The 12,684-nt window shown below is 42.8% G+C and overlaps 1 protein-coding gene across 4 annotated transcripts in view; it reads left to right on the top strand.

Moving 5' to 3' along the window:
- PDCD2 (programmed cell death 2) overlaps positions 1-12,684 on the top strand; it is a 289,253-nt gene that overhangs the window by 120,920 nt on the left and 155,649 nt on the right. For all 4 annotated transcript variants that reach the window (XM_044086050.1, XM_044086129.1, XM_044085975.1 and 1 more), the window contains one exon: positions 1,890-2,005. In XM_044086050.1, coding sequence (XP_043941985.1) covers positions 1,890-2,005 — 116 coding nt within the window. The remainder of the gene's footprint in view (positions 1-1,889; positions 2,006-12,684) is intronic.

The raw sequence follows: 12,684 nt of genomic DNA, 5'->3' as shown, positions 1-12,684 counted from the left end.
TAAATGTCAGGTGGGTATGGCAGAGGTCTTCTACCTGGGATGTAGCGTGGGAAGTCGTAAGATTGGGCCAGAACCTGCCAAAGTGGAAGCAATTCAGGCATGGCCTGCCCCTGTTACCAAAATGCAGGTGAGGGAATTCTTAGGGACAGCAGGGTACTACAGAAAGTTTGTCCCCAATTATAGTACCATAGCTACTCCCCTCACAGACCTGACAAGGAAAAAGAGGGCAGGTAAGGTAGTGTGGACCCCAGCATGTGAGTAGGCATTCCAGAAGCTTAAAGGAGCTTTGGGACGACCCCCGTGTGTTAGCCAGTCTAGATTACAGCAAAGAATTTGTTGTGTGGGTGGATATTTCACACTATGGCACGAGGGCTGTACTCAGCCAGGTTTCCTCGGGGGAGAAGAGCACCCAATGGTATATCTCAGCTGTAGGCTTCTTGATTACTGGTCCAGTGGTCACACCCTGCATGGTACTGGATCCTAGTCCAGATTTTCCTCTTGCATCGTTTGAGGATGAAGCTTCCCAATATTCCAGTCCTCAAACTAGCTGCATGGTTTCTCCAATTCCAGTAGTGGCTAGACAGCCCAGGCTTTCCTCTGCAGTTCGCCATATATGTTTATCTTCCCAGAAAGCTCCTACAAGAAAGACCTGGAGGAGTAAATAGAAAAGATTTTCAATTTGGGCCCATGAGGATGTTGACCATCTTGCAGCTCCTATTTATTCAGTTCTGGAATTTTTAGCGTACATTGTTTTTCACACACACCTTTCAAAACCAATCCATCCTTTCTTCCAAAAGTAGTTTCTGAATCAAATATCAGTAAAACAATTTATCTGCCTGTCTGCTTCCCTAATCTTTCAAATAAGAGATAGTACAGGGCATATTTTAAATATATTTAGACAACTATGATTCCATTTACACATGATAAAGGATTTCAGGAAAACAGACCAGATGTTTGTCTCTCTATGTCACAGAACAGACTGGGATTACCAGTTTCTGTAGTTACCGTGGCCAAATTGATTACTGACTGCATTTCTTTTGTATAGACTCTCAGAAAGGTCTGTCCTTCTCAAAGCCTCCTAAGGCCCATTCAGCTAGCTCTATGGCCTCTTCTGCCTTCTGGTCTAGAACTTCCATTAATGATATTTGCACATCAGTTACCTGGTCTAAAACTTGCACCTTTATTGCTCATTACAAGTTAGATTTGCCTTCTATTTGGTTTGCCAGTTTTCCGGATTATTCATCCATGAGAGCCACTCAGGATTCACAAAGCTGGGGGCTCTATCCCATGCATTGAGGAAGAATGAAAAGGACATCAGATATTCGTTATGTACTCATAACTTTATAACTGTGTTGCCCATTTTCATTGTTCCTCAACTTCCCTCCCTCTTCCTCCTTCCTATTTTTTGTAAACTTTTGTTCAGGTTTGACCCCCAGCTGTGCTGTTATTTCTCTTTCCCTCTGTATCTTGGGATCTGTAAGGAAGCAAACTTGGTCTGATATATTGTAGGCTGACTAGGGCATTATGAGTAGAGGGAGAAGCTTGAGTGTTGGGTCCATAAGTCTATGGTTTACAGCAGAGTCAGATCCGAGATTGGATCCGTAACCCATATGTTGAGGGAGAATGAAAATGGACAACACAGATGCATTGTTTTGGTGAGAACATAACTTTTAATTTTTAGTAATTCATAATACCTTTTTAGCCTTGTATTTTGAGGCTTATTTCATTGTGTTACTTTCTCAAAGTACTTGCTGAAGTTTTGAAATTGTTGTTGCAGGAAAAAGTGCAATGTTCAGGTTTCTGGTGTAATGGAAAATGCACATTTGCAGGTAAACAATATTGTTACATAGCTGTTGCCCATGTTCTGAAGTGCTTATTTTCCTTTTAAGATTTTGCAAGCAACTGCCTGGATGAAAAGGAGTTGGAAGCTATGGCAAAAAGTGAGAGTGAAGAAGACAAGGTGTTCCAACATTTTAAACAGCGAATTGCCATAGAACCTGAACAGGTAGGTAGTAGCTTATGTACCATTTTAGTTGGATGTTAACCAAAATCTTTTACTTCAACCAGATTTTGCTTTATTTTATTAGTGGTATGGAGGATTGTTGAAGAGATCTTGTCTTTTGTTCTTTTGTATACCTAGTAGGAATACTAAAGGCAGAAAAATAGACAGACAATGTCTATCTGTGTTTCAGAGTTTGCCTGTGCCTCAGTCAAGAGTACCGTCGATGGCCTGATTTAGTTTTTCACAGAGTTGTGTTCACTAGAATGATGCCATCACTTCACTGTATGAACAATCATGAGAATGATCATAAGCACAGCAGCCATTCTCAGAACTGAAACACTAGTTTCAGCAGCTACCTCTCTTGAATCACCGACACAGTGCCGCATAAGCAGGGAACAGGTCATAAATTCCACTGGCTTTTTCTGAGTCTGGACACTTCAGAGGGATTGGCTCCCTTTGTTTTCTTTGAGCTACTGTGGAACTACCAGCAAGGGTTGAGATAGCTGTGTCTTTGCCAGACTGTGACATTTGTTCACCACGTGATGGAAGATGCCAACTGGTGAAGGAAGGCATACTTCTGTAAGTGGGACTGTTGCCATCACTATGACCCATGCTAGTCTCACATTTGCGTCAGTGTCATGGCAAGCATCCATACATTAGTCAGACATCGGTTTATCTAACAGTCTCATGCTGTGTGCTACCTCACTGCTTCCTGAGTGAATGGGGAGCTTAAGTTGGGTCATGGTTGTTAGCCAGAGGGGGATCATTTTTATCTGCATACTCTGCTATTATGGAGTCCAAGGGGACAGAGGGTCCTCTCTTGGAAATGGACTGTTGTAGTGAGTTCTCAGACTGTGCCAACTTTCCTGGGAACCTTTCCTTTGGAAAAGTCGTTACTGTTATGAAATACCTGTCAAGTGGCCTATCTGTTCCTCCCCTTAAATGGTCTGCACATTATTTTGTGGAGAAAGGTTACCCCAGAAGTCCAATTCTAACATTTTGTGCCCACTGTGAAGGATACAATATTTGCTAACTGGTAGCTCTTTGACACTGTTAAAGTACACTGTCTTATGTATGCTATAATGTAGATTACTCTCCAGGGTAGATTTCTTTGGGATATTTTTGTACTGTGCAGTCAGAGGCTGCTTTGTACCCCCTTGCCCTGAACAGAGTCAGAAGCTATAGACTTTTCTGCTTCTGCCACTTTCTTAATCGCATCTCATGTCCAGACTCCTCCTGTTAAGCAAGACTTGGAAGAGATGTCCCTTATTCCAGACTTCAAGGAATGGGAATATGTTGAAGGCTGTTAAAACTTTAGTTTGGGAGGCTTCTGTGTGGAGCTGTGTACCTTTGACTCTCCATGTTTGTTGGCCAAGACTGTGGCCAAGACTGTAGCAGCTTGCGTAAGACATCATGGTCGCAACTGTCTTGATTTCATGTTGAGCTGTGGTAGACTGATGTCCTCCTATATCACGGTTGCAGTATTCTTCACCATTGGGCTATTCTTTGCAGAAGATCCCTATGTCTGGCCAGTATACCAAAGTTTTTAGAGCTTGCATGCACCATATGTCATAAGTATGCTCCCCATTCAAGACCCAGTTACCCAGAACAACTTTGGTGACAGTCTGAACGCCTTCATCAATACATCTGTATGAATGTCCTTTTGCTGTGCTGAATACCTAGCCCAGTTGGGGTCTCTCTTGTTTGCTCTCATTCTCTTTTGGCTACCTATGGTTCATGTCATTCAAGAAGGGAAAATGTCCGTGTTAGAAGCAGCAGATTCCCCATAAGGATGGTCATGAACAGCGTCTTTTTTTGTCTGGGTGCTTCCCACAACCATGTGTCCTGTAGCATTTGTAAAGTGTTTGTGCCCAAGGCTCTTAGAACATGGTTGTATTCCATGGCAATCTGTCTTGAGAACCAGAGACTTAAACTGCTTAGAGTAGCATGGCAGAATCTTCTAACTCTGAAGTACCATTAAGTAAGAAGGCCAAGAAATCTCCACCGGATTCTTTAGCTGTCCACCCTCCACTGGATTTTCTGTAGGCTGTCTGGTGTCCATATGGGATCTTTCTGCCATGACCCCATCAGAGGCTGGCAGAGATCCTTCTTTTCGCATGTCCTCTGAGGCTTTACAAGCATAGTTTTCGGATGTTGATAGGGAACTGCGATTGTGGAATCCCTCTGGGGCTCTCCGAGATGATCAAACTCTGGTCAGGGAAAATGTTCCGGGTTCTCTTATTGAATCTCGTCAAGGTTAGGAACTTCGGGTGTTTTAGGGCAGACATCCCTACCAAGAAAAAGCAGAAGACTAGGTATACTTTTGTATGCCCTAAGGATCCTCAAAAACATTGGCAGGAGTGTACTTAGGATCTGTTTAATGACTTAATGGCCCTGATGCCTTTCCAAAGGGTTTCTGTGCATATCCTCCCCTGATCCCCCCTGATCTTCAACTCCCTCCAAACAGACTGGGGAACATGATTCCTCAGATGAGGATTCAGAGTTTGATGATGGGTCCTTATCTTACTCTTCCCCTTTTGGAGACACTTATAGCTAGGATGAGAAGAATCTCACATAAAGTATTCCATCAAGTGTTTGATATCCAGAAAAGGTATTATGAGCTGCCTCAGGTAGTCGCTCCTAAATCTTTGGTAGTACCCCCTGTGTTGGTTGCTTTATTAGACACCTTTTATAGCTGCTTCTAAGTCTCCTGATTCTTAGCTTCCTACTCCAAATAAACCTGACTGGTTCTATAAGGTTCCTGAAGATAGTCAGTTCTGAGTATCCTCCTGCAGTGGTGTCAGTCTCTTCTGACAAGCCTTCTTTTGCCCTCTTCCAAATTGCTGCTTTAAGATAAGGACAGTAAGGCTATGGAGAGAACTGGTGAGAAGGATTACACTGCTTCTACTTTGGCCTTTTTGGCCATCAGTTACCAGACCCATATGACCAGATATGGTCCAGCCTTGTTTGCCCAGGCTTATCCGGTTCTTTCTGACCTCCCTGATTTTGAAGCAAAATCTTTTGCACTTTCTATTTTGAGTTTTACCTCTCAGGTGGCTCGTCAGTCTCTCAAGTGTACCTATGATGCTGCTGATGCCTCTTCAGAACTGCTGATTTTGGTTTCTTGTGAGGCATTTATTCTTGGCTTCACCTGCAGTCATTAGCTGAAGTCATTAAGGCCAAGTTGCTGGATGCTGCCTTGGATAATAAAAATCTCATTCGGACTGCTGCTCCTGCTTTTTTATGTACTTACGTATTTGACATTTGTTGACCAGGAAAGTCTTACTGGGTCAGGAACCCATTTTCAACAGAGGCCCAGGGAGGTAGACATTTGGAATACAATTTGAAATGCTTTATATAGTTAGAGGTCATTTTTGAAGGAAAACTAAGTATACACTTAGAAAAAGGGTAAAATGATCAACTAATATACATCAGTAAGTCCAGCGGCAGATTTTAAAGAGAGGAGCTTAATATTTGTAATCAGTGTATCAGGTTCTTTGTCAGATTTCAATAATCTGGCTGCTTTGGCCTTTGAAGGGGGAAGAAAGGAGTAAGTGTAGTATGGGTAGTAGACTAAAATAGAGTGAAGGGGAAAGGCAGGAAGAGGGGAGGAAGGAAGAAGTATAGTGGAGTAAAGGGGGAGGTGAGGAAGGGGATAGGAACTGGGTTGTTGGCTACCCCTGTTCCAAAACAACCTACTTGCTACTAGGTGTTTTTTTTAGTGTGAGTTTAAAATTCTTGTTTGCTATTGCTCTGTGTGTTGGTAAGGCATTCCAGATGTTTGCTACAGTGTAGGAGTGTAAACACTATCCAGCATTTTGGTTTGGTCTGTGTAGGGTTATTAGTTGCTTGTCTTCAGATAGGAAGGTCCTGATGGGTATTTAGGTTTGGAGGAGTGATTTGAGAGCAGGGCAGTTATCGGATTGATATATAACTGTGTGCCATTCTGAGTCGTAGGTGGTCTAGGTGTGGAATTTTTAACCAGGGGGCACTGAGAGCTGCACAGTGGTGTGTATGTAATGAGGTGCATTAATTGCAAATTTAGCAATTTTGTTATAACAAGATTCAGGTTTGTTTTAGGGTAATCTGAATGTTTAGGATGCGAGCACCATAGAGGAGAGGGGGGCAGATAAGTAGTGGCTAGGGTGGATTTAGTGGTATTCATGAAGTTTTTGTGCGTGTAGAGCATTCCTAGTTTGCAGTGAGTTTTTTTTATTTGCATTGTGGATATGTAGATCAAAGGAAAGCTTACGGTCTATGGTCACTCCTAATAATTTGGTTTGAGATGCAACTTCTATTTGAATATTGTTTAGTGGAAAGATCTTAAAGTTGGCTGAGAGATTTTTGGATGGAAAGGGGGAGGGGGTTGGTTTTATTTGGGTTCACCAGGGGCTGTGCATTGTTTAGCCAGGTTTGATGGAAGAGAAGGCAAATTGGGTTAGATGTAGAAGATGTTTCGTGTTGTTGGAGGAGGAGATGATGGTGGAATTGTCAGCATATTGTATTAGGGAGCTATGGTGAGAGGCAGTATGAAGGTTGTTAACGAAGATGTTGGAGTAATGGCCCAAGAATAGATCCCTGCAGAACTCTTATTTGGTAGATAGTAGGAGAGACTTCCCTGCTGCATTTTACACATTGTTGCCTGTCTGTTAAGTAGCTGTTGAACCATTGTTGAGCTGTGGGGGAAAGACCAAGGGTAAAGAGTTTTTGTAATATTTTTGGGAGGGAAACTGTATTGAAGGCCTTAGATAAATCAAAGCGTAATACAGAGGTTAGTAGTCTGGCATCCATGGCTTTGACTGTATCTGTGAAGGAGATTAATGCATTAGTTGTACTGTGTGATGGTCTGAAACTGTGTTGGGTGGGGTAAGTAAATTGTTTTAAAGAGTATGATTAAGTAGTTTATGTATACATTTTCTAGCAGTTTGGATAGGGGGGATAGGATAGTGAAAGGATGGTAATTGGAAATGTCATTGCACTTACCACCTTTATGTAAGGGGGTTATTATGGATTTTTTTCCATAGGATGGGGATGTAGGATTCTGAGATGGATTGGTTGATGAGTATGCTGATCGGATAAGCTGTAGCATCAGCAGTGTATTTTAAGTACTCTTTGGAGAGGCTGTCAATGGAGGAAGAACAGGGTTTTGGTTTAAGGATTAATCTATTTATGTGGTGAGTGGTTACAGGTTGGAGAGTAAAGAGAGGAGGATGTTGATCAGTTGTGTGTGTCCTGTGGGAGAAAAGAGGAGGAATGTTTAGTTGTTTGGGATAGGTTGGTGGTGGTCATGGTGTGCGAGTTGCAGGGTTTGTTGGCATGATCGAGTGAATTGAATATGCTGTTGATAATGTGTGTGTTTCTGCTGTTTAGATTGAGGTTTTATCAGTGGCAGGAGATGGGTTTTCTTTGGTCCCAGGAGTGTGGAGTTGAGAAATGGTGTGCCAAACATTTTTGGGGTTGTTTTTATGGGAGATCAGCATAATTTCTCCTAGGAGCTAATAATTTTCTCTTTTTGCTTGGTTGTGTAGCTATTTATACTTGTGTTACTTAGGTTGTTTTTGGTTCTTTGCCATTCTTGCCAAGCTTCATCTCTTGTTACTAGTAGTTTTTTGGTAGGCTTGGTTAGCTAGGGAGCATGATTATTTTTTATCCTTTTTGTGTGGAGTGGGGCTAGGTTGTTAAAGCTATCCAGAAATATTTTGTTGAAGTGGCTGACTGCCTCATCTAAGGGTAGGATTTTTAGTACTGACCAGTTTAATTTTAGTGTTGAATTAAAGTAGTGTTGGTTGAAGTTAGACAAGTTGTAGGAGCTGTTATAGGTGTGTTTTTTGGGGTTGTAGGTCATGGTTCTGTGGGTAGGTGGTTACTTTAGCTATCTAGTAGTGTTCCCAAGTTGGAGTATTTGTGGGGATGTATAACCAGGATCCAGTCAAGAATAGCTCCCTTGGTTGTTATTGGTTGGAATTGTAATTGGAGTGGAGATGAATTTAGTAAAACCATGTAGGTTTATGCTGTTGGTGGGGTAGTTGGATTTTAGGTTTTGCCATTTAGCATTGCTATTTCCCATGAGCGTCTAGATTACCTGATCGAACATTTAGGTTAGGGAATACAAAAACATCAATCTGGTAATATCGAAAAATTAAAACCGTGAACGGCCGATTTAACATAGAAAATGAATCCTTCGGCCGCAAAAAAAAAAAAAGTGGGGGGGCTTTGCCTCCCACACACTCCCATATGGGGGCTGTACCCCCCCCAACTAAATATACCAACTCCGAGATTGCATAACAACTAAGGGAATTCTTTCCCTGCATTAAATCGGCTGTTCGTGGTTTTTTGCTTTCGCTGTTACCAGATCAACATTTAGGTATTCACTAACCTAAACGTTCTGTCAGGTAATAGGACCCCCCCCCCCATGATAGTTTCATTGGATATGTTTTGAGTGATCTAGGTTGGGATGTCTTCTAATATAGGGATGTTGTTCTCTGGTGGAATATATAATCTGCGATGCGTATTTGTTTGTTGGTGTTAGTTTTTAAGGAAGCTAAGAGAATTTCAACAGTACAAAGGGAATGGGACAGGTTTGAGATATAGGAGTAATGTCGGAGTGTTGGGATAGATTAAGGCTACACCTCCCCTTTTTTATCGGTTCGGTCTGCTCTTGTTATAGCTTGGTGGGAATAGTTCAGTATCTTTAACACGTAGCTTGAGCCAAGATTCATAGACTCCTAGGATGTCTGGGGAGTGTTGGAAGAGCCATGGAAGGAGTTCTCAAATTTTGTTGCAGATGCTGTGCAGATTAGGAACGACTAAAAATAGATTTTTAGGGGAAGAGATCTTGGAGGTGGTAGGGTTAGAACTGGGTCCTGGATAGGGATGGATGTCACCACATTGGGCTGTATATGAGTAGATTGTGCTGTGGTGGTTGAGGAGGGTGGTTTTGTGTAATATTTTCACATTTGTTAAGGGATGGGTGTTGGTTTAGGGGAGGTATGTAGGATTTTAAATTTGTTGCATAATAGTAGGCTGTAATTATATAGGATGGATGATGTATTAGAGACGGTATCTGTTTTCACTTCTATGGAAGTATTGGATGCGGTAGATTTTTTTTGTTAGGGGGTTTTGAGGCTTTAGTGATGTGATATGTATGAGAAGACTGAAAGTTAGGACAATGAGTGGGAGTGTGGCTGATTTAGTGAAATATGCTAAGAGAATATAGTGGGCGGCAGTATGGTAAAGCGTATATGTAGTGGGTTAGGCTGGGTAGAGGTAGAATGATGAGGTATAGGAGGAGTGTCTGGTAAGATTTAATGGAGGATAAATTCTAAGTATGGTATTGGTGGAGAGGATCTGGTAGTATGTGATTAGCTAAAAGATTATTGGCAGTGTGTGGGTACAAGAGTTGCAGGGGGAGGAGTTTAGGTAGGTATAAATGTAATTGAGAGGGTGTGTGGGAATGGGGGTAGGGCAGAGGAGTGGAGCAAGTCTGAGTGTAGCGAGGGCGAACAGAGTGGGGCTACATCTGGCTGGAGCTAGGTTTTTTTCACAATTAGGAAAAGGTAAAGCTTTGCAGGACCTTAAACATATTTTTGTGATGTTCTTCATCTCACATTGCTGCAGTCCTTACTTATGGGTAGTCCGCTGTCCTCGGTCGGCCCGAATACCAAAGTATTAGGCTGACGTCGGTCATGGGCGCACAGCCCTGACATCAGAGCGTCAGGGTATAAAAGCGCATGACCGACGTCATATCCTCAGTCTTTTTTGACGCATGGTCCGATGCAGAAGCAGCGTTGCAAGTGCCGTTCGGCTTTCTGAAATTTTTCGTTTTTCGGAGTTTCAGACATACCAAGTTGGGCTAAGTACCCCGTTGGGGAGCATTTTTGTTTTTTCTTGCCTCAGTTGTTTACCGGATGTCAGAAAAAGTGAATAATTGTATTTCTTGTGGGAAGCAGATACCGCATAGGGATTACCACTCGCTTTGTATCCCTTGCTTGGGACCGGAGCATGACGTAGTTGGGTGTCGGTTTTGTGCTAGATTTAATAAGCGCACTATTAAGAGAAGGCTAGATTGCGCTAGGTTAGTTTTTGGCAAACGGTGTAATTATAATATGCCGTCGGATCCTCCGACGCCCGCTTCCACGAAGAAGCGTAAAGACAAATCTGTAAAGCCTAGACAGGATGTTTCGTCCATTTCGGACGCCGGTCCTTTAGAGACTGCAGTGGAACAGGTGGATCCGGCTGAAGTCTCTGAGTCTCAGGGGGAAACCTTGATTTTACAGGATGTGGCTTCACAGGAGTCAGGTCAGGCTGAAGGGGCCTCTCAGGTTACTATTCTCCTTTCTTTGCCTAAGGGGGTTAGGCCTTCTGCTACTGTTTCTAGGGCTCCTTCTAAGGGCAGGACTGTTTTGCCTTTTTCTGGAGTTAGTTCTGGTTCTTCAGGGTCTGTACCTAAGAAGCATATGCTTAAAATGGCAGAAGATTTGATTTCTTTAATTAGAGGTTCCATGCCCCCTCCTGATAAGAGGCCCAGGGTAGAGCCAGAGTTGGAAATTTTGGAACAGGCCTCAGATGATTCTGAGTCTTCTGCTGAGGATATTCAAGATTTTCCTCCTTATTCGGATTCCGATGCAGAGGATTCTACTCCTTCTGCTTCCCCTCCAGAGGATTTTTCATTTTCAGAAACCTTACACTCTATGAGGGAACATTTTAAGTGGGAAGGACAGGATTACTCAGATTCCAGAAAGAGGCTTAGAGAGTTTTTGTTTTTACCACAGCACAGACCATTGGCTATTCCTCCTGTTTTGGATGTTGTTCAGGATGTTTTCTCGGAGGCCTCCTTTAATCCAGATTCTATGCCTCCTGCACCAGTTAAACCGGACAGGTATTATAGGGTACCTGAGGCTCATAAATACCTATATAAGAGTCCTAGGGCAGACCCAGAAACTATTAGTCAGGGGCCTAAGGGTGTTAGGGCTTCTGTTGTAAAGAATCCGGTTCCTCTAGATAAGGAAGCAAGAGCTTTGGACAGATGGGGTAAGAAGGTTTACACCTCTTCTACTTTGGCGATGAGGGCTTTAAATTGCCAGTTTCATATGTTGAAATATCAGAATTTCCTCCTGTCTCAGCTAAAATCTAAAGTGGATGCTTTGGCGGAGGGCATAGAGTGTAAAGAATTGCAAGATTTGGTGCATGTTTCTGAACAGGTGGGGAAACATTCTTTGCAGTGTGGCTTTGATGCTTTGCAGGCTTCTGGCTGCCACTGGTTCAGTTCTTCGCAGGCATGCCTGGCTTAAGGATCAGAATTTATTTGAACATGTTAAGTCTAGAATTCTGGATGCCCCTTTACAGTCCGAAGTGTTGTTTGGTCCTCCTGTGGAGTCTGTTTTGAAGAAAATGGAGGACAAGGCTAAGTCTATGCAGACTGTTAAAGATTTTCTGCAGGTTCAACCTCCTAAGTTTAGTAGAAATTGGCCTGCTAAGGGGTGGACTTACCCTTCTTCTGATTCCCAGTCTAGGGGTAGATCTAGGCGTGGTAGGGGCAGAGCTCAGAGTACCTTTAGGCCTAGAACCTGGAGTTCGCCTGCTCAATCTGCTGGTGAGGGTAGGGGCCAGTCCTTTCGTAAACAGGCCCAATGACCTGCATTTTCAGCTGCCAGATTCTTCTTGCCTGGCAGCTCCTTTGGGAGGAAAGCTAGCTCTCTTCAAGCAAAATTGGTTTTTAGTCACCCAAGACAAATGGGTGTTGGACATTATAAACAAAGGTTACAAGTTTTATTTCCATACATTGCCTCCTTTCAAAGGTATGCCAGACATTCCTCCTCTGCAAAGGATGGAGGCTCACAAACAGATTTCATTACTTCTTCACATGGGAGCCATACAGCCAGTACCTCCTTCAGAAGTGGGTCTAGGGTTTTATTCCCGCCTGTTTCTAGTACCAAAGAAAGGAAACACGTGGAGACCGATTTTGGATTTATCTCTCCTCAACACTTATTTGGACATTCCAAAGTTCAAAATGTTAACATTACAACAGCTTTTGCCTCTGCTAGGAAAAGATCACTGGATGGTAACTCTGGATCTAAAAGAGGTTTATCTTCATGTTCCTATCAGGCCCAGTTGCAGGAAGTACCTGCGTTTTCGAGCTGGAAATTTACATTATCAGTTCTCTGCATTGCCCTTTGGCTTATCTACTGCACCCAGAGTGTTCACAAAGGTTCTGTCTCCAGTGATTGCCTTTTTCAGGATGGAAGGAATACAAATTTATCCTTATTTGGACGATTGCCTGATTATTGCACAAGACCAGGACAAGCTTCTTCAGCATCTACGGTATGTGATGGTAGTGTTAAGATGCCTAGGGTATTCTGTGAACAAAACAAAGTCCAGTCTAGTACCCTCTCAGGACATGTGCTTTCTGGGTGTGAGACTGAATACAGCTTCCCAGATGGCCTTTTTGACCCCGGACAAACAGAAAAGTCTTTCTCTTTATTTCCATCAAATGTCTCTACAGTCCAGGCTGACTGCAAGGACAGTCCTTCAAGCCTTGGGGTTCATGGCATCTTGTATTCTGGTGCTTCCCAATGCCAAATTGCATATGAGGAAGCTTCAATGGTATCTCAAAAATCTATGGACACAACACTGCCAGGATCTAGACACTGTCATTCAAATAATACCTTGCATTCAGAAGGAAT

Source organism: Protopterus annectens, chromosome 1.part0 (genome assembly GCF_019279795.1).
Source record: "Protopterus annectens isolate FY-2018-M chromosome 1.part0, PAN1.0, whole genome shotgun sequence".
Lineage (NCBI taxonomy): Eukaryota > Metazoa > Chordata > Ceratodontiformes > Protopteridae > Protopterus > Protopterus annectens.
The sequence above is the reverse complement of the archived record's forward strand: the minus strand, read 5'-3'. Positions and strand labels throughout refer to the sequence as shown.